Below are 23,174 nucleotides of genomic sequence, written 5' to 3'. Positions count from 1 at the left end.
ACTGATGAATCAAATAGTCTGAAACCCAGGTTTGAATCCAGAGAGTCTGATCCCAGAATCTATGCCCTTAATCACTTCTGCCATACTTATACTTCCATTCTGCCTGGAATGTCCTCTTGACTCTGCTTCTGTTTGCTGCTTTCTGTCCCTGAAAGTCCTCCTCTGTATTCATGCCTTCCCTCCTTAATCCTGATTTGTGCTGATTAAGCCCTCTCCTTTTCTTTTGCATTTATTGATCTTAGTTATGTTTATAGGTAAGTTTTTTCCTCTTAATTTGATTTATAAATTTTAAAAATTGTATCATAATACACAATCCAGTGCAGTACACTCAAGAAGTCCTCAGAAAATAACTAAATGAATAATCATCACTAATAGTCATGCAGTTCAAAGGTGAAGAGATGAAACACAAAAACTTCTCACATCTGTTATTGCAGTTTGCCGTGTTTTGTGTTTACTTACTCTTAATTTATGTGATTGACATGCTTAGCACTGGTTCCTTTGAAATACTTGCTAAATATCTTATTGTGTGCTGTGAAACTGATCCTTTGCTGTTGTGCTTCATGTCTAGCTTCATCTACAATCTATAGTTCGCTTCTAACAGTTTTTCATTCGGAGTGCTAATGAGTGCTTGAAACATTCATTCATTCATTGATTCCTTTATTCCTCACTTCACCTAATGCCTAATTATGTATCAGCTCTGATCAAGGCACTGGAGAGAACTAGAAAGGCATATAAGATAGAATCCTCCAGCTTAGGTAACTAAGAGATAAAATCACATACTAATCACAGCTAATCGCATACTAATCACATGCATTCTAATACTAGATATTCATGCTACAGATCATATGAATAAAATAGATTATTGTTAACAGTTCAGAGAGCAGGTATGGTTATAGAAGGTATCGTGGAAGTATCATTTCTCTGACATATAATTAAGGCCATGAAAGATATGTAACTTTTCTTGAAAGGCAGAAGTGGGGAAGAAGACTGTTCCAAGCAGAAGGATGAGTAACAGCATTAAAAATGTAACATGAAATTTATTGAGAATGGATTGGTTTGATTAAAAGGTGAGGTGTCAGTGAGCACCAACCTTAGAAAAATTCTCTGCCTTGCTCTTTAGCTTATATTGTGCATGGCAGAGTCGCCATCACTCCTTTATTCATTGCTTACAGTACTGGTAGTAAAGATAAGATTCTAGTTTTTGTTAATTTCTCTCTGCATATTCCCCCCTCTGCTTACAACTGAACTCTGTAAAAGGTATAAAAATGGATCTTCCTAGGAGCCTTATTTAGGGTAATAAGCCACTGATTTTACCATACTTTATTCTAAACAAGTCCCTACAATTCCTGTTATGGCTCCGGAATGGTAGAAATATAGAGCCAGACTCCTCTATAATTGCCTTGTAAGATGAGGGGAAATTAAACTATGCATTTTAGGAATAGATTTGATTTGTAATGGAAAGGATATATGTCTTTGAGACCCAGGGAAGGGAGTGGGCAAAAATATAGTGACAGTTGAATGTGAAGAACTTCCTGGACTTCAGGAGTCAGTACAAGTTTGACTTGAACTGAAGATTTGTAGAGAGTGAGGGTGGGGCAGAGCCATTTTATAGAGGACTTTTTCTACTGGCAGAAAGGTAAATGCCGTTCTAGAAGTTAGGAAGTTAGCGAGATGGTTATTGGAAAGTTTAAATACAACAAAAGCAACTAGCTCAATATTGGAGGTAGAGCAGAATCTAAATAAATATTAATTTAAAATATCGATTAAAATTGCCTTTATACATTTTAAGTATTATATAGAATAAGAAGTGAAAATATTATTGAGAGATGAATTTTAGTTCTAAGGTACTTTTCTGCCTCCTTCTTTGGAAAGAGTTGATATGAAAAAAAAAGCATTGATCCATTTCATCAGCTAAAAATGTAAAGCCCTTGAGCAGTTGAATTAAGTATAGGTGTTGACTCTGGGTTTTAATTCATAACTTTTAAGTGACTTTAAGGATTCTTTAATGGGGTGGATGTCTTATTATCTACAACTTAAGAACAATAGCAGTAACTGTTAGGCAGAGTTTTTTGGTGCTCTATACATTTAAAGAACTGTATTGTATGATACTGTAATGTTTTAGTTCTGATCAGTTAAGTGGTATCAATAATAACCAAAAGCCTTTTTTTCCTTCCTCCTACACTAACATAAGCTTCATATTTACCAATTTTCATGTCTTTTTACTTGTACCTTTTTTCTCTTTGTTCATCTTGTTCTTCCTACTTAATGTTTTGTTTTTGAGTTACTACTTAAAAGCATATTGTTTTAATTAATATGAACTCTTAAATTGGGAGAAATTAATAAAAAATTTGTAAGGTTTCTCAGAATCTAACTGACCTACTTTGTTATTCTCTCCTAAATATTTGTCTCAAGATGGGGGATGATTTTTTACTTCTAGCATCGCTTGACTGCTTTCACATAAATTAACTACTTTGTTAAAAGTTCTGTGTAAGTCATTCATTATTTCTTTAATTTTAGATTGATCTCTCAAAGTCAGCCACATGTGCGTGTTATTTTACTAAACTTTTTGAAAACCTTGCTTAATTTTTTATTACATCAGAGGGATGGTAGTTTTTCTTCCTCTTGACTGGGATTTAGTTTTGGGCCTTTTCCTGTAATGAAAAAAGGAGAGGAAAGGGAAGAGAAGCAAAGCAAAAGCAAATTTTTTTTAGCTACCCATCGTTCTACTTTCTGTTCCAGAATTAAACAGTTAGCCTGAAGCATAAATTAGATTATTTGGGGGCCTTTGCTATGTCTCAAATAATAGGTTTTCTCCTGGAAAATGAAGGTTAAAGACTTTAAAGGCCACTTTTGATTGATTTTTATTGTACATAAGTACAACCCACCAAGTCTGGTTATGCTGTTCCATTTATGCTGTTGCATCAAGTAATTAACAGTTTACATCACATTACTTGACAATTATTTTCACTTTTATATGTTTACAAAACATGTTTTATATGTTTTCCAGAGGTCTGTAAATATATCCATTTGAGGCAATTAAAATCTGATTGATAAAAAACCCTTTTCATTTGTTCCAAACTCTGAAAGCTTAAGAGGCTTAAATCTATAGCCTTTTTAGCAGAATTTTGTTAGCAGAATGGTTGTTTTGGTTCTTTTCTGTGTTCCTAGATTCTTTAAGAAGGTAAATTGATTTTTGAAGTCAATACAATAAATCAAGATGCCCTTTTCCCACTTCGTACCTTAAGGAAAGTAGCTAAAACTACACATCTTATTTAATACAGAGATAAAGAAGTATTACAAGCTTGAGGTTCAGCTATGAATTAGATTCTGGTTTTGCTCAAACTGCTTTTGTTGTCAAGATGAGAAGGGGCTTTATATAGATTATGTTTATTTTGAGAGAGTGTTCATGTGTGTGAAGGGAGGGCCAGTGGGGCAGAGAGAGAGGGAGACACAGAAAGAATCCAAAGCAAACTCCAGGCTCTGAGCTGTCAGCACAAAGACCAACATGGGGCTTGAACTCATGAACCACCAGATAGATCTTGAGGTGAGCCAATGTTGGACGATTAACTGACCGAGCCACCGAGGCACCCCAGGGCTAGGGTTTTAAAGTGCATCTGTAGGGGTACGTGGGTGGCTCATTCTGTTGAGCATCCAACTCTTGATCTCAGCTCAGGTCTTGATCTCAGGATCATGAGTTCAAGCCCCACGTTGGGCTCTGTGCTGGGTGTGAAGCCTACTTAAAAAAAAAAAAAAATTAAGTGTTCCTATAAACCCGGGCTTAAACGACACTACTAAATCAGAGCATCTGTTCAATGAACAGCTTTAACTCCTGCTTTTAACCACCTTTTCCCACCATAAAGTAAAGAATTTGTCATGTCGGGGTACTTCAGTTGGTTGAGTGTCCAACTTCCACTCACTCAGGTCATCATGATCTTGTGGTTCGCAAGTTTCAGCCTCAGGTTGGGCCCATTTCTGAACCTGCCTCCCCCCTGACTCTCCCCTACTTGCACTCTCTCTCTTATGCCAAGTGAAATAAGTCTGTTGGAGAAAGACAAATATCATATGATTTCACTCATATATGGAATTTGAAAAACTTAACAGTTGAGGGTAGGGGGAGGGAATGAAAAATAAGATACAAACAGAGAGAGAGGCAAACCGTAAGAGACTCTTAAATACAGAAAACAAACTGAAGGTTGATGGGGGTGGGGAGGAGGGGAAAATGGGTGATGGGCACTGAGGAGGGCACTTGTTGGAATGAGCACTGGGCATTGTAAGTGATGAATCACAGGAATCTACTTCTGAAGCCAAGACTACACTGTATGTTAGCTAACTTGACAATAAAATACACACACACATACACACACATATATCTTTAAAAATAGTTGAATATGTAAACATTAAAAATTTTTAAAGAAGTTTTGTCATGTCATTTATGGAAAGAAAATAGGAACTGGCATTTTTCAGCGTTTATGAATAAAACTATAGATGTTAAGTGAGTTGCCAGTATAGGTTTAATACTCTCCCTTCTATAGAATTATAAGGAAGTTGGGAATCATAGTTCTGACACAAGACAGGACTTTGTTTGAAAAATGGATTAGAAATTTGAAAAGGTAAAGATTTTTTTGAGCAGGATATCCTTCTCTTGATTGCTAGCATTGTATTTAATAATATTTCTTCTACTGGCTTGGGAATATGGCCTCTAACCTTTTAGTGATTGTGTTGGGACTCTTGGTTAGAATATAGATGGTCAGAACATACATACTTACATTTATTTGTTTATTTATTTATGAGAGACAGCAGGAGTGGGGGAAGGACAGGAAGAGAGAGACATACACACAGAATCTGAACCAGGCTCCAAGCTCTGAGCAGTCATTGCAGAGCCTGATGTTGGGTTGGAACCCATGAACCGTGAGATCCTGACTGAGCCGAAGTTGGATGCTTAACTGAGCCACCCAGGCTCCCCTCAAAACATTTATTTTTACCACATAGGAGAAACTGGAGAGAATGTGAAATTGTGTGGCATGCAGGATTTGGTGCTGTGATTTAAGATTCAGTATATACATGTAATAATTCTTTTCTAGAGTCTATTTTATTTTTTATTTTTAAGAGTCTATTTTTGTTATATAATACATTTTGGTTTCATACTTGGTTTGGGCTTTGAATCTTAGAGGTAGGTATTGATGTCACTTTATATGCAAATAAAGATCTTTTGGCTTGAAACCTTATAATATTCTCTCTCTCTCTCTCTCTCTCTCTCTCTCTCTCTCTCTCTCTCTCATTGCTTTTATTCACTTGACATTTCTTTCTTTAGTTAGGTCTCACTAGTCATCCTGCCTGCCTCATCTCTATCATCAGTATCCTAGTGCACTTTGGCAGTATATTTGGAGTACAGCAATTCTCTTTTAGCTGGTTCCCTACTTCTGGTTAGTCTTTCTAAATGTTGCTTTCTGTTTGTTACTAATACAAAAACCAGTGTTGGCTCCCTGTTGACTATCAGTTGAGATCCAGACTTATATTTTTAGTAGGACTTCCTTATCCTTCACACTTATCTGATGTAATAAACTTTTATCTTCTACTGCTCCTCAGTATAATTTCTCACTGTACTCACCTCTCAGGTAAGCCTTGCTTATTTCAGCCTTTGTTTTTTCTCTGATGCTTTTCCCTACTACTTGTCATGCCTTTCTTCCTCATCTTTGCGTATATTATTATTTTCCTGTATTTAAAGGCCTTGATGATTAATTCTTCTTTTTTTAAAAAATGTTTTATTTCTGAGAGAGAGAGAGAGAGCGCAGGGGAGGGTCAGAGAGAGAGGGAGATACAGAATCTGAAACGAGCTCCAGGCTCTGAGCTAGCTGTCAGCACAGAGCCTGACGTGGGGCTCGAACCCATGAACCATGAGATCATGACCTGAGCTGAAGTCGGATGCTTAACCGATTGAGCCACCCAGGTGCCCCCTTGATGATTAATTCTTAATTAAACCTATATTTAAAGTCCTTGTTAGTAGTATTCTTTTTATTAGATAAGATTTTGTTTTTCCAACCACATTACCCAGTCATTGAGACTAAGGTCCTATTATTTTTTTGTTTTTAATTCTCAAAAGACTTAGCATATTGTTAGACATATAAGCAAGCTTTCTTTCAATGGGGAACTTCTGTTTAGCAAAGCATATTGTGGTCATATACATGTGTTGAGGGGGTGACAGTTTATACACTGGTTTATGTACCAAGGAATTCCTTATCTCTGTTTTGTATAATGGTAGAAGATAGAAAAAATATAAGTCAAATAGGTCCATCTTGACCACATACCCTTTTATTCCCAAGAAAATGCTAGACATGCAATTTGGAATATAAGGTTTCTGTGACAGGTGGTTTATATAAAGTACTGCTGTGAAGCCTGTATTCTTAGATACATCATGTATTTTAAAAATCTATTTCTACATGTAGCTAGAATGCTTCTGAAAACTGAATATAGCCTAGACTTAAGTAGAAATATAGCAAAAACAGTTTACTGAAGTCTTGAATTTCTGAAGTATATATTTATTTCTAAAATCCTTCCTAGTTAGATTTAGCATCCTAAACACTATCAATTTATCTTTCTTATTCAAATCTTATCTTATGGAATAAGATGTAGACTTTGAATGAATGAATAACTGAGTAAATTGATCAAACTTTAATCCATTTATAATAATTGAAAATGGTTAACTCACTTCTGCCACATCACATCAGAAAATAAATATTCAGAATATCCAGTGCCATATGGGTAGTCAAATATGTCTCAGCAAGTAAAATATTTGTCTTTTTTTTTTTTTTTAATGTTTTATTTATTTCTAGGAGAGAGAGAGACAGCATGAGCAGGGGAGGGTAAGAGAGAGAGGGAGTCACAGACTGAAACAGGCTCCAGGCTCTGAGCTGGCAGTCAGCACAGAGCCCGACGCGGGGCTCGAACCCATGAACCGCGAGATCATGACCTGAGCGAAAGTCGGACGCTTAACCGACTAAGCCACCCAGGTGCCCCAAAATATTTGTCTTTTGACCTGTTCTTAGTAAAAGAGGCACACAAATATTAAAAGTCACAACTTTAGTATAAACATGGACATTGTGCATTTATTCACTTAGTGAATAGATTTTATAATAGAAACGATTTCTTTTTTTTTCTTAATATTTTTATTTATTTCTAGGAGAGAGAGAGAGACAACGTGAGCAGGGGAGGGTCAGAGAGAGAGGGAGTCACAGACTGAAACAGGCTCCAGCCTCCGAGCTGGCAGTCAGCACAGAGCCCGACGCGGGGCTCGAACCCACGAACCGCGAGATCATGACCTAAGCAAAAGTCGGACGTTCAACCGACTAAGCCACCCAGGCGCCCCATAGAAATGATTTCTATAATAAGTAAAAAGAATTTTTGGTTCATCTTACTGCTGTAACCTCAGACTATACTGGAGCCACTGAAGGAAGTTCTGGCTTAGAAATTCTGTATAATAGAGGGATAAGAGAAGACAGCTGTTAGGTGGTAGTTCGAACAAGCAAAGGATTAGGCTAAGAAGAAATAAAACAGAAAACAGAAGAAAATCAGGAGAATGTGGTTATAAGGAATCCTTGAAAGAGACTATGTCAGTGCTCTGGAGTTAGATGCTACTGAGAGGCAACTCAAGATTCCTGAAGAATGGTGATTTGACTTAACATTGTGAAGACAAATCATTGGTGTCCTTTTTGAGATCAGTTTCTGATAGCATGGTGGAAGCATACCAAACTGCGGTGGGTTAAGTTTTAAGTAGGAAGTAAAGAAGTAGAGCAGGTACAGAGAGCTCTTTCAAAAAAATTTTGTCTTTGAAGTGGACGAAAGAAAGCAATACTAGAATGGGGATTAATGTCCAAGGGTGGCTGACATGATTGATTTACTGTAAAATCTTAAGCCTGCTTAAATGTTAATGGGAGAATATTAGTGAATAGAGATGCTACAAATATTGGAGAGAGAGAGAGAGAGGCATACTAGATTGAAGTCTCAGGAAATACAAGGAACAGTCTGTGAAGCAAATTTCCTTGGGAGAGAAAAAGAATCATAGCAGAGATGATAGAGAGATTGGCCATAAATACAAAGTAATGTTTTCTGTTTCACTGCTGGAAAGAAGGAAAGATTTGGTAAAATAAAAAGGGGACTTGGTTTTCCAAATATCACATGCATTTTCCCTAATGAAGTGAGCAAAATGAAGTCTTACTGCTGGGTAGCAAAAGAGAAGAAAAAAGAATTGGAAATGTGAGAGAAGTCAGGAAGATATGAGAAAGGTGCTTTGTTATGAAAGGAAATGATGCAGGATTAATGGGTAAAAAGTCTTTATGATGGGATCCATAAGCCTAGCTTCTGGGTAATTTTCTCCTATAGTAGATCATTTGATACGGAGGCTTTACTGTAGTTTATTACTTTCATTCACCTATTTTATATGTTTAAAAATGTATAGTGTAAAATATTTTTTATGTTAATAGTGGTTTCTCCTTGTGACTAGTCACCGCAAAGACAAAATTTCAAGTAAAATTTGTGCAAATTTTTCTGCAGGGTAAACCTCTTTATTGTGCTTAAAAAATGACTTGTACAAACAGTGCATGTTCATTATAAAAACTTTAAAGCAAGATCAAACTGATGAAGATTTAAAAATCACTCAGTAGCTCACTGCCCAGGCATTATTTTGTTAGCATTTGGTCAGTTTTATTAAGAGAGAGAAACAATTTAATAAAATATGATCACTAGTGTATGTGCTATTTTAAATAGAATACTACATTTTGTTTTATTGAGTTTGAAAGAAAGAAAAAGAACTGAAGTAATAAAGAAGAAATGACTGAACTTCAGATAGTTTTTCCACAAAAGTTACGTTTTCTTAAATGATTCTGCTAGATAGAGTTAAGACATAGGATCATGAGATCACTAAAAGTTTGGAGAAATTATTTTTTAATGACATGTTTCATCTTTATATGTCCATCTGTTGATCCCTTATTGTGAAAGATGAGGAAATTAGCACATTTATATTTTTACCTCTCTTTTCCTTATCTTTGAAGTTTTGTTATTATTCTTTTCATAATTTATAATACATATGTTCTGTTTTGTTAACATTATTCCTGAGTTGTTCACTCTTACTTATATGTTAGAATATATTAATGTAGTCTATATGCCATCAATCTCCATTCTGTCAAACTCTATCCCTGAAAAACAGGCTGGCTGTATTTAAAATTCTTGAGTCACAGTTTCTTTCCTTAGAACTTAAAAGACATCGCTCCACTGTCTTTTGGCATAGAGCTGCTGCCTTGGAAAATTCTGAATGAAACTTTATGTGTGACTTGATTTTACAGATTTTGTTCTTTGTGACATGTATCATAGGGTGTCAATGATTGTGTGTCATTTGGTTTACTAATTTGCAGCTGGTCAGTGTTTGTTTATGCCAGCTTGCTTGGAATGTGAAACTTTGAACGTGGCCATGATTTGTAAGTGGGCCACCTTCTTAACTGATAGGATCTCTTTCAAAGATTGTGAGAAATCTGATGTTTGCCTTATATAATTAGTCCATTTAGGGTATATTAGAGAGGAGTATTTTCAAAACCTGAATGAATTTAGAAATGCTGGTATTTAGTTCTTTTGTGCTCTAGAGTTATAATAAATAAGGGGACAGGTCCTTGAGTCATAGTATTCCCATCATTGATATATAGAAGAAATAGTAAGGAAAATATAGCTACTAAAGTATTTCTTAAAGAATCACTTTTTGCCAAAAGTCAGTGGTCAGCTTTCTGTACTTACCTTTCTTTAGCTCTAAGCAACATTTGCTATGGTTGAATACTCTTTCCTTTTTGAAACATTTTCTTCCCCTCATTCCCATAAGAGCATACTCTTAATTTTTCTCTCACTTTGTCACCCCTTCTTGGTCTCTTTTGCCAAATCTTCCTTCCCATCAAACATCTGAATGTTGGAGTGCTCTATTCACATGACATCATCCAGATCCATAACTTTAAACATACCTGATAACTCCCAATTTTATATCTTAGTCATGACTTTCCATCCTACATCTAGTCCATCTCTGAAATATATTACTAGTCCAAACATTTCTTCTCCATTTTCTTTCAAGTTACCACTCATCTGGTTGTCTCTCATCTGTACCACTTACCACCTCCTCCTAACTGAGTCTTTCTGCCATTCATCTTGTCCTCTTCCTTAGAGTCTGTTCTTTTTAAAGTAGCCAAAGTGGCCTCTTACCATGAATCATACCTTATTACCCTATCTCCTCTTTACTTACTTAAAACTTCAATTCATGGCTTCTCATTACAGCTAGAATAAAATCCATACTTGCATTGCTTATAAATGTATGTGAACTGCTTTACTTCTCCAACTTACTCTCTGTTACCATCCTCTCCTGTGGTTCACCCACACTGACCTTTTATTTCTATTTCTGAAGCACTTCAAGCTTGTTCCCATTTTAAGGATTTTATACTTAAATCCTTTTTGCTCAGATCTTCATATTACTGCCTCCTTCTGGCCATTCTGGTCTCAACGCCAGTATCTTCTTAGAGAGGCCACCCTTACCATCCTAGTAAGAATATCACACCGCGGTGTGACTGCTCCGCTCCCTGCGCACACGTGCTGTATCTCATCAGCTAAGCTTATACAGAATAGTACCAAAAACGTTTATTTTAAGTTTATTTATTTATTCTGAGTGGAGGGAGAGCCAGAGAAAGAGAATCCCAAGCAGGCTTCACACCATCAGAGCAGAGCCCCGTGCAGGGCTCAAACTCATGAGCCACAAGATCATGACCTGAGCCTAGATCAAGAGTCAGAGGCTTAACCAACTGTGCCACCAAGCACCCCTCCTCCCCAAAAAAGTTTTAAAAAATCAGACAAAAATCCCATCACCAAAGAAATTTCTTGATTTGACAAAAAAATGTTATCTCACATTTTTTGACTAAACAGGAAACTGTCACTAATGTAAGTAGAAAATTAGTATCATTTGCAGAAATTGAAGATAATAAAAATAAATACAATGAAAACTACATACTTATTAAGTTTTTAGCCTTTAGAAGTCCTGAGACTGAAGCCTGCTCTGTTGATAAAGAGGTACATTTATAAATGTTAGATATTAAAGACCAACAGCATCAAACTGATATTTTCTCTTTGATATAGTCAGAAGGACTGAAAAGAATTGAAATGAAGATAACTTTCTCATTTAACAATTCAGTATGATATAGTATAGTCTTCAAGATGATTAAAGTCATCATCTTTATCAGCACAGTGTTTCCCCCAAAGGGAAATCATAATTATTGTAATAATCATAATAATCAGTGTTTTAAAGTGAAGTTGAAATAAATAACTTTGCCTGTGGATCAGAGTAAAAGTGTTCTTGTGAACTAGTAAGAATTAGTGGGGGAAAAATCTCACAAAACTTATTTTAACCTGTTCCAAGGTGAACTGAGTGTCATGAAACGGTATTACTCAAAACTAATGTTTGAGTATGTTACTATGCAGTTTCTTCTAAATTACTAATTCCTACATCATTTAAAAAATAGTATATGCCCCAGTTGGTGAAAGAGTTTATGTGTGGGGCTCTCTGCTAAGCACTTTACATATATTATCTGATTTAATCATACCCATTCTCTGAGAGGTAGAAATGTGAAGGAATGCTGTAAGGTTAAGTGTACAGTGAAGTCTAGTCACCTTGAAGCATATCTTTGGGAGGTGATCTCTGAGTTTTTAGTTCTAAGAAATGGGAAGTTGCCCATATGGCCACCAAATTTTCTGTAAGCTTATATTTTATAGTTGCTTTAGGCTTCATCTCATCACAAGGCTATTCAGTTTAAAGGATAACTTTAATGTTTCCTTCTCTTAATTTTTATCTTAATTTTGGAAATATTTATTATCAAAAATAAATTTAAGTTTTTGAAGTATATTACCACTCACATACAAATGATAATAATAATAATAATAACCTTCAGGCATAGGAACAGCAGTGCAGTACACAGTGTATAGGGCCTATAATTTGAGTTTTTTCCCCGATAGTAGGGGAATGGATTAGTGATGATACAGTCATAACTCCTTTTCTAGCCTAATCCTTGGCAGACTCCAGGCAAAGTGCAATCTAGAGGATAATTTGAAGGTTATAAGATAGACAAGTGCTGTTTCCCTTTATTCAGGTTTTCTATTTGGAGTAATTCAGATGATCAGAGAGCTTTATTTTCTTTGCTTTTAGAAGAATTGCAATGCCTAAGTTTCTCTCTGTTATCTGCTCAGTTAAAATTGAGGGATATAATTAAGAAATTGCCATTTGAAACCTGCTGATGCATTTGTTATTGTTGAGGACATCACTATAGTTACTCATTGGCTCTACATAAAGATGACTGTATAGGGTATTTTTCACTTGGAGTGTTGTCAGATGTAGTTCTCTTCATAACTGAACTGACCATGCTGCCTTTGCTGCTTTGCCAAGATGGTTTTGTTTTTATTTTCCTATTTTATTGTGCCATTTGTGTAAGATGCCTCCATCCTGGTAAATAATACTGTGCTTCCAGGGAGACGTTTTTCATACTTTTCAAATATTCAAAACATTTACCTAAATCACTGTCTGTCTAATGTGTTTACTAGTAAGATATAATATGCATCCTCCTTTCTTGCTAATTTTGTTCATGTAGTTTATATGGCACTGTTTAATATATTATCAGTTTTATGCCAAGAATCCTTAAGTATTATTTTAAATACTTAGATTCTAACTGCAACAATATACTTATGTTTTTTTATTTATATTACTGAGTAGCTCCACATTAAGATACAAACAATTTAATTATTTTAATTCTAGAAAATTACATTTAAAAATTCTTTGTAACCTGTAATGAGAATATCTTGGTCTTTAGTATGGAATAATGAGCTATGGTCACTGTTTTTCTTCCATTGAACTCAATCGAACTGTCTCTTATGATTCCTGTGATAGCTTTATCTAAAATAATCAAAGCTTTATGTTTGAAAACATCTCAATTTGGGTATATAATCTAGTTGGTAATTTAAATTAAATTAATTTGTTGATAAATGTGGGGTTTTTTTTTTTGTTTTGTGGGTATATCGCTGCTTTCTGTTTATAATATTTCTCAGTATTTGTTCATTTTTGTGATACTGTTCTTTATCTGGTAATTTGAGTAAATCCAGTTGAATTATGTTGCCACATTATGTCTTCAAAAGGGCATAAAGTCAGTACACATGCTTCAGTAATATCTGGTTGTTTTACCCTTATGTTTCCAGTTGGCAATTTGAAATTATGGCTTCAACTGCACTTTAAATATGTGATAATAGCATGTGTTTCTAATAAGGGCCAGCACCATTTTGTTCAGATAGTGTGAATGGTTGTCACTCATATATGACAAATGCACCTTCATCTGCTTCTTTGATAGCCCCCTAAAAACCATACCCTCAAATCAGGCCGATGAAATTAGCTGCTGTGTAAATTGTGTGTCTGAGTGGTTCATTATCTAATCACCGTCAGAACCACAGTGATAAAGTAGATTGAAGCAGGGAAGAGGTCTGCCAGATGATTTAACCCCCACCCCCCACCCCAAATCCGGTTTCCCTTGGAAACCCTAATAGTGCAGTTTAGAACTTCAGGCTCTCATGCCTGGAATTCAGTATCTTTTAATGTACCAAACCTGAAAATAGCAGTAGTTCTGGAGCATAATTTTCTTTCTGAAAAGAGAGAAATTTTATTTTATTTATTTATTTTTTATTTCAATCAGTTTTTGAAATGTTGAGGCTCTTGAATTACTGTTTTTGTTGCTAATACCCTAAATATTACTAAATAGTACAAAAAATACTGTGTCCTACTTGAAAGAATTCAGAATAATTTGAATAAATTGTTGACCTTCTAGGAATCTTTACTCATTCTAATAATGGCCTTCTTATATTGTTTATTGGATTGCTTCTCTTTAATTCATTTTAGGTGCGTTTGAAGATGATGATATCACGCATGTTGAAGGAAGTGTAGATCCTATTCGAGATATAGAAATAATACACGAAGAGCTTCAGCTTAAAGATGAGGAAATGATTGGGCCCATTATAGATAAACTAGAAAAAGTGGCGGTGAGAGGAGGAGATAAAAAATTAAAACCTGAATATGTAAGTAAAAATTTACAGCTTCTTTGCTACTTGAGTTCATTTTTTAAATTATTTTTTACAATAATGCATCTAATAAAATAAAATACCTAATATTGTTATGAAACTTTAGAATCCAAGCATAATTTCCATTAAAACATCATGGAGAAACTTCATTTTCTTTTGGCAACAAAGGGTCATGATGACAGGCTTTTTAAGATGTTCTTAGCAAGGCATATTTGGCAGGAATATTGAGTATTTACATGGTCACAATGTATATCCTCAAGTTTTAGTGTTAGTCAAGTATGGTTTTCTGATGAAAAACTTATGGATTTAGAGAAATGAATGAATGAGTTTCTGAATTTGAAGAAGTTATTTATACAAGGAATCAGTCTTCCATAGGGGTTTGACTGAATGAATGTAGTGTCAGATAATTTTAGTCCTTTATGGAATGAAAGCACATGTCATTGTCTTTAGTATTCAAATGTATTTTTTATGACATTGTAGTGAGAAATTATTAGTAATGTTGTAATTAATGCTTCAAAATCAGGTTTGAGGCTTTTAGTTTATGTATGATCAAATTGTCTTTTACATTAAAAAAGTGATGGCCTTAGTCATATACTTTCTTGGGGCACCTGACTGGCTTGGTCAGTGGAGAGTATGACCCTTGATCTTGGGGTTGTAGGTTGAAGCCCCACATTGGGTATAAAAATTACTTTAAACTAAATAAAATCTTAAAATTTTTATATATTTTCTCATTAATATCTTTCCTAAACTGTACTTGCTTTGTCATGGGAAGGATTTTCTTTTTAATTTTTCATGTATTTTTAATACATGTGTTTCTTTTTAATTGTCTCATGTCTGGAAACTGATTACCCTTTCCCTTTTTTAGTTTACTTGTAGTAAGTTTGGAAAACTCAGTTGATCAGAGAGTTCTACACTCTTAAGGAGGAAATCAGTTACAGAATCAGCCTCAAAGCTTGAGCATACTATTAGTAAACTGTGGTCAGTAGTGCTTGGTCTTGGAACAGGGAGACCTGTGTTGGACCACTGGTTCCCTTGGTAGTCTGGAACAAACCCAAGTTGTTTTACTTCTCTTAACATCATGACTACTTCAGTCATTTCCTATTCAGATAGAATAGAGACAGGAGGGAGATTTGTCTGAGGGAATTATATAAGATTTAGGACAGAGAAGGGAATTGAAAGTACAGGTATGAAAAATACTTTTTTTTTTTTAATGTTTTATTTATTTCTGACACAGAGAGAGAGAGAGAGAGTGTGAGCAGGGGAGGGCCAGAGAGAGAGGGAGATTCAGAATCTGAAACAGCCTCCAGGCTCTGAGCTGGCTGTCAGCACGGAGCCCGATGCGGGGCTCGAACCCACGAACCGTGAGATCATGATCTGAACTGAAGTCAGACACTTAACTGACGGAGCCACCCAGGTGCCCCAAATACTCTTTTTTAAAAAGGGGAAAACTTGAGAAAGATGTTGGTCAAAATTGAAAGCAATTCATTTGCCCCAAACAGCATAATTACTGATAAAAATAAATCCTTAAGCAGTCATTTTTTAGTTTAGTGAAACTTACTGACATCCATATGTCTTTCAGAAGCATTAACTATCTTAAAAATAAATTTGTCAATGTTGCTTTTTACTTAGATGGAGAAAGGGACATCAGATTCTTCTTAAACCCTTCAGCTACCATTTCCTGGCTTTTCCTCTCAAAAGAACACTAGATTGTTGTGTGTTATTTTTAATTACTTGTAACAGTATTTTATTCTTAGTTCTAAGGATATTCCTAACATTTCTGTATAAGATTTGAAAGCATCACTTGGACTTTGTGTTTACAGAAAAATCTGAACACCTCCCCATTTATTTTCCCTTTCCCTATTCACCTCTTCTGGATAGATGGAATGCATTATAAGCTAATTTTCTTGTTTCCCAAAACTATGATCATTCCATCGGTTTCTTTCCTCATATTAGATTTAGCTGCTTCAGAATGAATTACAGATCAGTGTTTCTTAATCCTTTGTTTTTCATTATCACTGTCCCTAAGGAAAAAAAATTAATTAAAGTTTAATTTAAATTAGTTAATTTAACTTCTTACTAATGAGAGAAATTAAATACTAATGAATTAGGATTTGTTGGGTAGTGTTGAGCTTGGGAGGGCCACAGGCCATTTAAATAAGGTTTTTTTTTCACCCATAAGAATTAATTTGTGCCCCTTTTGGAGTAATATCACCCTCACTGAGAATATATACTGTAGATTCCTGTTACAAACCCAATACTGGTAAATATGGGAAAATCATGGCTTTTAGAAATTTTTTTTAGTTAGCAAAAATAGGATTTGGGTTGGATCTATAACTTAATTTGGGGAGAATTGAGATCTTTTACAGCATTGAGTCATTTAGTGCAGAGAAATCTTATTTTTCTTTTTATTGAGCCAGGCACTTTTGGACACTTTTTATGTATGTTATCTTATTTAAAACTTGCAACATGCAAGTTATCCCCATGTTGAAACTGAGGAAGCCTAAATTTCAAGAGGTTTTATGAATTGCTCAAGATTTCATGCTTAGTAAATTGTAGAACAAGTTTTTCAACAAGATCACTCTGTCTACAGGGCCAATTTGCCCCCTTTTTTTTTTTTTTTAAGTAAGCTCTAGACCCAACATGGAGCTTGAACTCCTATCAAGAGTTGCATGCTCTCCTGACTGAGCCAGCCATGCACCCCTGTCTTTTTTTTTTTAATGTTTTTTTTTATTGTAAACTATATTCCAAAAAGATGCATTAACCTCGTGTATTTAAAAAATAGTTGTAAAATAAAGGCTAGTTAAACCTACTTTCATGTCAAGAAATAGAACATTATTAGCACCCAAAAATATCTCCATCACATACCAGTGTTAACACTCTTCATCTTCCCACAGCTAACCACAATTCTGAAATTTATAATAATAATATCCTTGCTCTTTTATACTAGTGTATGTGCCACCTAAAACAATATGAATTAGTTTTTCCTGATTTAAAACTTTATATAGTGTTATAAGTATTTATATGAGCATTTTCCACTCCACATTATTTTGTGCACTCATTCATGTAACATTCATCTTTAATTCATTTGTTTTCCTCACAGTAAAATATTTTACTGAAAATATATCATACTTTAAAAATCTATTTTACTGTCATTAGGCATTTGAATTCCCCCCTGCCCAAGTTTTTGATAATTATGAACAACGCAGCTCTTTTACTTCCAGGTGCACAGAAAGGTAGTGCAAGGTGTGAATCTAGAAGTAGGAGTGTATATGTATCTTCAGCTTTACTAGATAACACTGTTTCCTAGTGTATGAGAGTTTATCTTCTTGCCAACACTTGGCTATTGTCAGATTTTGTTTCACTTTTGCAAATTGTAGTTTGATAGCATTTGGTTATGGATCTAATTTGCAGTTCTCTATTTAAGATTGGAGACCTTTCATTTTTTTAAATATTTGTTGACTCTTAGATTTCTTCTTTTGTAAAGTGCTAGCTCTTATTTGTCTGTTTTCTATTGGATCAGTGTCTTGTTCTCATTACTTAAATATTCTGGATACTAATCATTTGTTTTAAATGGATTGCAAATATCTTCTCTCACTCTGTGACTTTACTTTTTTGCTCTTTTTAATGGTATCTGTTGAGGAACAGGTCTCAATTTTAAGTATAGTGCTTTTTGTGTCTTCTTTAAGAAATCTTTCCTACTCTAAGGTAATCAAGATGATCTTTTATCTTCTAAAAGCCTTATTATTTTACCATTCACAGTTAGGTCTTTAGCCTACCTGGAATTTATTTTTTGTAAATAGTGTAAAGCAGGCATCAATTCGATTTTTTTTCCCCATATGGAAAACCTGTTACTCGAGCACCATTTTTTTTTTTTAAGACTGTGTTGGGTCATCTGGGTGTCTCAGTCAGTTGAGTGTCCAGTTTCAGCTCAGGTCATGATCTCACAGTTCATGGGTTCGAGCCCTGTGTCAGGCTCTGTGCTGACAGTTCAGAGCCTGGAGCCTGCTTCAGATTCTGTGTCCCCCCCCCCGCCCTTCTCTGCCCCTTCCTTATTCATGCTCTATCTCAAAAATAAATAAAACATTAAAAATTTTAAAATAAATAAAAAGACTGTGTTTCCCTTCTCCAATGAAGTGCTCCTCTGTCATAAATCAAAGAGCTGTGTCATCTTAACTCTTTCTTGAGGATTGGCAGATGACCCTAGGTAAAAGTGGCCAAAGGCGACAGTGGGATCCCAACCCTGTTGAATCGGTGAAGGTGAGAAGGTGAAGATAGAATGAGGAGTTGATACACAGAGTCTGGCCTTGTTTGTGTTCCCCAAATCATTTCAGTACTTTCCTCATCCCCTGCTGTCCCAGTCTTCAGTCTAGATCAGGGACAATTAAAGTATGGTCCGCAGACTAGCAGTATCACTATCACCTGGGAGCTTGTTGGTAATGGAAGCTAATGCTACAGATCTTCTAAGTCAGAATCTTTGGGAATATGTTTTAACAAGCTCTCTTAATGGTTCTTATGTATGCTAAAGTTTGAGGTTCACTGCTTAGAGCAGGTAACTCCTCCTCCCCCAAGGGAGGCATCCCCACCTCCAACCCTCTTTTTGGTCTAGTACTGCCTCATTATCTTATTAGAGCCTTGGTTCTATATTTCCTCTATTTAGATCTGGTTTATAGCTGTCTTTAGAAAGGAGATCAACTCTGAATCACTTAGTTCGTTATTACTGAAAATGGAGATCTCCTGGATATAGGTATCCAAAAGTTTTCCTAATATGACAGTATGACAGTTGGTGAGGCTAGAAACCAACCTAACCAGGAAATGATGCTTATAATATAGAAAGCCATTAGCATGTCCTGGACCTGTGAGAGCAATTGGGTTGTGGGTAGAACCCAACAGTGTCTGCTATACATCCCTTCACCCAATATACATTTTCATTTTTTTGTCCTGATCATTCTGTTTATTTTTGAATGTTTTTTTTAGGATCACAAGTTTAATTTCATGACATTTTATGTTTTCCTTGCTTCTGATTTATCTCTCATTTTCACAAGAGCGTACCTATGTGATTATGTTAACTAGTTCTTATAGGAGAGTTCTCAAAAAATATTTTTCCTTGTATTCCCTAACAAATTGTCTAAGGTATAAAATGTGATTGGTGGGACTTTAACTGGACATACACCCTAGGCTATAAAAGAGATAACTGCTTGAAAGTTATAAGAAAATTAGATCATTTTGTTTACTAGGTATATGATTATTCCTTAATATTCATTCTACAGTGTCTATTTTCTAGATAATCTTCCAAAAAAGGCAACATTTCAAACCTCTCTCCTTACGAAATTTCTATTTTCTTGATTTCGATGTCATTTGTATTTTTATGTAAATAAGCAGGATAAACTTAGATTAGATATACTCTAGCATAAAACATGAGCCAACTTTTTAATGCTAAACAGAATCTCTCGTAAGTGTAAGGTTTATATTCTGACATAAAGACATCTTTTATAGTGTATCTTGCTGTCTGTTGTAAAACGGAGGCACTAATGAAGGCAAGTGTGTGATAAACATTTCCTATTGGTATTAATTAGCCAAGTGTATTAGTTTCCTCAAGCTGCCATAACAAATATTGTAAACTGGATTCAGATGATAGAAATGTATTCTTTCACAGTCTGGAGACTAGAAGTCTGACATCAAGGTGTTGGCAGGGTCATGCTTCCGCTGAGGCCTCTAGAGGAGAATCTTTTCTTGGCTTTTCAGTTTGTGGTAGCCCCATGCATCCCTTGGTTTGTGCTATATAGCAGTCTCTGCCTCCATCTTCACATAAGCCATCTTCCCCCTTGTTTCTGTCCAGATTTCCCTCTTTTTTTTTTTTTTTAATGTTTATTTATTTTTGAGGGGGTGCAAGCAGGGGAGGGGCAGGGAGAGAGGGACAGAGGATCTGAAGCAGGCTCTGCACTGGTAGCAGCGAGCTGGATGTGGAGCTTGAACTCACAAACCTGAGCTGAAACCAGATGCTCAACCGACTGAGCCACTCAGGTGTCCCCAGATTTCCCTCTTCTTATTAGGAAACCAGTCATAATTGTCCATGGGCCCACCCAGTTCCAGTATGGCCTCAACTAATTCTCAAATAAAGTCACACTGAGTACCAGGGGTTAGGATTTAAACATATCTTTTTCTTTTTTTTTAAATTTATTTCTGAGGGAGAGAGAGAGACAGCATGAGCAGGGGAGTGTCAGAGAGAGAGGGAGACACAGAATCTGAAGCAGGCTCCAGGCTCCGAGCTGTCAGCACAGAGCCCGATGCAGGGCTCGAACCCACAAACTGTGAGATCATGACCTGAGCCGAAGTCGGATGCTCAACCGACTGAGCCACCCAGGCGCCCCTCAACATATCTTTTGGAGTGGTTTATGATTTAACATTAACATCAGGGCATCAAGATCAAGGCTGAGTTTTAAATCTGTTCTAAGTATGTGTACATTTCATTTGGAAAGACAAATTTTGGAAAATGTAAGTAGAAGCCTTTAAGGAATGATTTATTTTGTATTGACCAATCATTTGGAAATTATCACACTTAAAAAATATTCATAGAATTAACAGTTAATTAGACAAAGAAGGCAACCAGAAATTGTAATTAAGTCTTTTTTCCCTGTCAGTATTTCTGAGTTAAATATATCCCCCAAAACATATAGCTGTTAGCAGATTTCTTCTTATTATTCTTAGGGCAGTTTTTAAAGTTGATTTTTACATAACTTTAAAAAATTATTAACATTGTTTGCATATGTAATAGGTTTATTTTTGACTAAAACACATTCAAAGGGGAATACTATAAGACATAATTCTCCCATTTCTGTCTTCTCATTTACGCTTTTCTCAAGAGTTTATGTACCCTTCCAGAACTATTCTTAAATGACTTAGATTGTTTTCTAAAAGAATAAGATGCTGCAAGTACAAGGTGAGGCTGAACTGCATTCATTTATGTTTCTCCCTAAATTCTCTGTTTTCATAGTCTGTACCTCAGTTAATGGAATAACATTGTTTGAACTGAAAACCAGTATCTTTGACTCCTCTTTCTCTTCTACCATTAAATTCCATTCTATTGATTTTATCTCCTGAATATCCCCTATATCTCTTCCTTCCTTCTTATTTAGTTTTCAGCTTCATTATGCTTACTTACTTTTGCAGCTTAACTGACTTCTTTGCCCTTCTTGCCCATTGTTTTCCACAAATATAAAGTGCAGATCTAACTATGTTATTCCCTTGATTAAAATGCCTCACTGTCTTCCTTTAAAGATACTGCCAACATAAAGTCCATGTCTCACAGATTTCTTTGTGATTCTGCCTTGCCTGACTTAAATTTTCTCAACTTGCCCTATAGTAAACTAAACATTTTGGTTTTGCATCAGCTCATTTACTAGAACTCTCCTCTTTTGCTGCCTCTCCATCCCTGTTTCTTAGTCATCCTTTCAGACACAGCCTAAAGCAGACATGTCCTACTCTTTATAAAAATGTTTTTGATTGGATGCACTGTACATAAGATTTACCATTTTAACCATTCTAAGTATCCAATTTAGTGGCATTAAGTCCATTCACAGTGTTGTAAGCTTATTACCACTGTCTATTTTCAGAATTCTTTCACTATCCCAAACTGAAACTCTTGTGTCCTTTAAATAATAACTTCCCATCTCTTCCTTCCCCTCCCAGCTCCTGGCAATCTCTCTTCTACTTTCTTTCTCTACTTGCTCCTCTACTTTTGTTTGCATATGTAATAGGTATATTTTTGACTAAAACAAATTCAAAAGGGTATACTATAAAGCGTAATTCTCCCATTTCTGTCTTCTCATTTACACTTTTCTCCTCTTGAGACTTTATGAATTTGCCTATTCTAGGTTCCTCATATAAGTGGATTTATAATTTTTGTCCTTTTGTGCCTGGCTTATTTCATTAGCATAGAGTTTTCAAGGTTCACCCATGTTGTAGGGTGGATCAGAATTTCATTCCTTTTTAAGGCTGAATGGTTTTATATGTATGTACCATATTCCATGGCCATTTGGATAGTTTCTACATTTTTGGCTATTGTGAATAATAACACTATGAACATTATTGTACAAGTATATTGTGGTTATAACTGCAGAAATCTCCACTGAAAATAGTCTAGAAGTAAATACTAAGTGATAATAGTGGATTAGAGAGAGTTATGAATACTTCCCCCCTAAATATTTTTCTATTTTAATTTTATTGCTTTTATAAAATAAATTTATGGAAATGAACCCCAAAGTTAAAAAATATTTATCAAATATAGCAACCCATTTAGAAATGCATAAACCAGAAATGTGATTAGAAATTATTGTGGTTCATGGGTGCCTGGGTGGCTCAAGTCAGTTAAGCTTCTGACTTCAGCTCAGGTCATGATCTCATGGTTCATGGGTTTGAGCCCCTCATTGGGCTCTGTGCTATCAGCGTGGAGCCTGCTTCAGATGCTCTATCTCCCTTTCTTTCTGCCCCTTCCCCACACACGTGCATGCTCTCTCAAAAATAAACATTAAGAAAAAAAAGAAGTTATTGTAGTTCATCTAGAGTCTACATAATACACATACCCCAAAACTAGGAAAGAGGTTATAAATTTTCAAAATTAGAATGACAAGTTGCTTAATTTAATGTGGCAGTACCAACCTAAGAGTCAGACTGTAGTAGGTAGGACTACTTTTTGGGTTTAGGAGAAATTATCATAGGATGTATTGTAAGCATAAAGGAGGTATTTTTTGACAATGATGCTTTTAGTAGTGAGAAGGATGGAGGCAAAGTGTTTCCTTTCTTTGAACTGAGATGGGAAGAATGAGAGTATAAATGTAATTGACCAAGATTAATTTAACGATTATCTGAACAGTATAAGATATTTTACTTTTTCAGTTTATAGTCATTATTTTAAGCAAATCATTGTTTTTCTTTTAAGGTTTTAGGGAAAAATTTTTGACTTATTTGGTAATATGTGAACATATAGGCAAAATCTGCTAGAGATGAATATCTTCTGAGTGATTTTTTTAAAAAAAATGTTTAAATGTTTTTAC

The 23,174-nt window shown here is 35.3% G+C and overlaps 1 protein-coding gene across 2 annotated transcripts in view; it reads left to right on the top strand.

Moving 5' to 3' along the window:
• Positions 1-23,174, top strand: part of OLA1 (Obg like ATPase 1) — a 163,691-nt gene that overhangs the window by 78,497 nt on the left and 62,020 nt on the right. For both annotated transcript variants that reach the window (XM_077751196.1, XM_077751197.1), the window contains exon 5: positions 13,946-14,121. In XM_077751196.1, the coding sequence (XP_077607322.1) occupies positions 13,946-14,121 (176 nt within the window). The remainder of the gene's footprint in view (positions 1-13,945; positions 14,122-23,174) is intronic.

The sequence above is a fragment of the Crocuta crocuta genome, unplaced genomic scaffold (genome assembly GCF_008692635.1).
Source record: "Crocuta crocuta isolate KB4526 unplaced genomic scaffold, BGI_CrCroc_1.0 scaffold219, whole genome shotgun sequence".
Taxonomy (NCBI): domain Eukaryota; kingdom Metazoa; phylum Chordata; class Mammalia; order Carnivora; family Hyaenidae; genus Crocuta; species Crocuta crocuta.
Note: the sequence above shows the minus strand (reverse complement) of the source record. Positions and strands in the feature narration are given on the sequence as shown.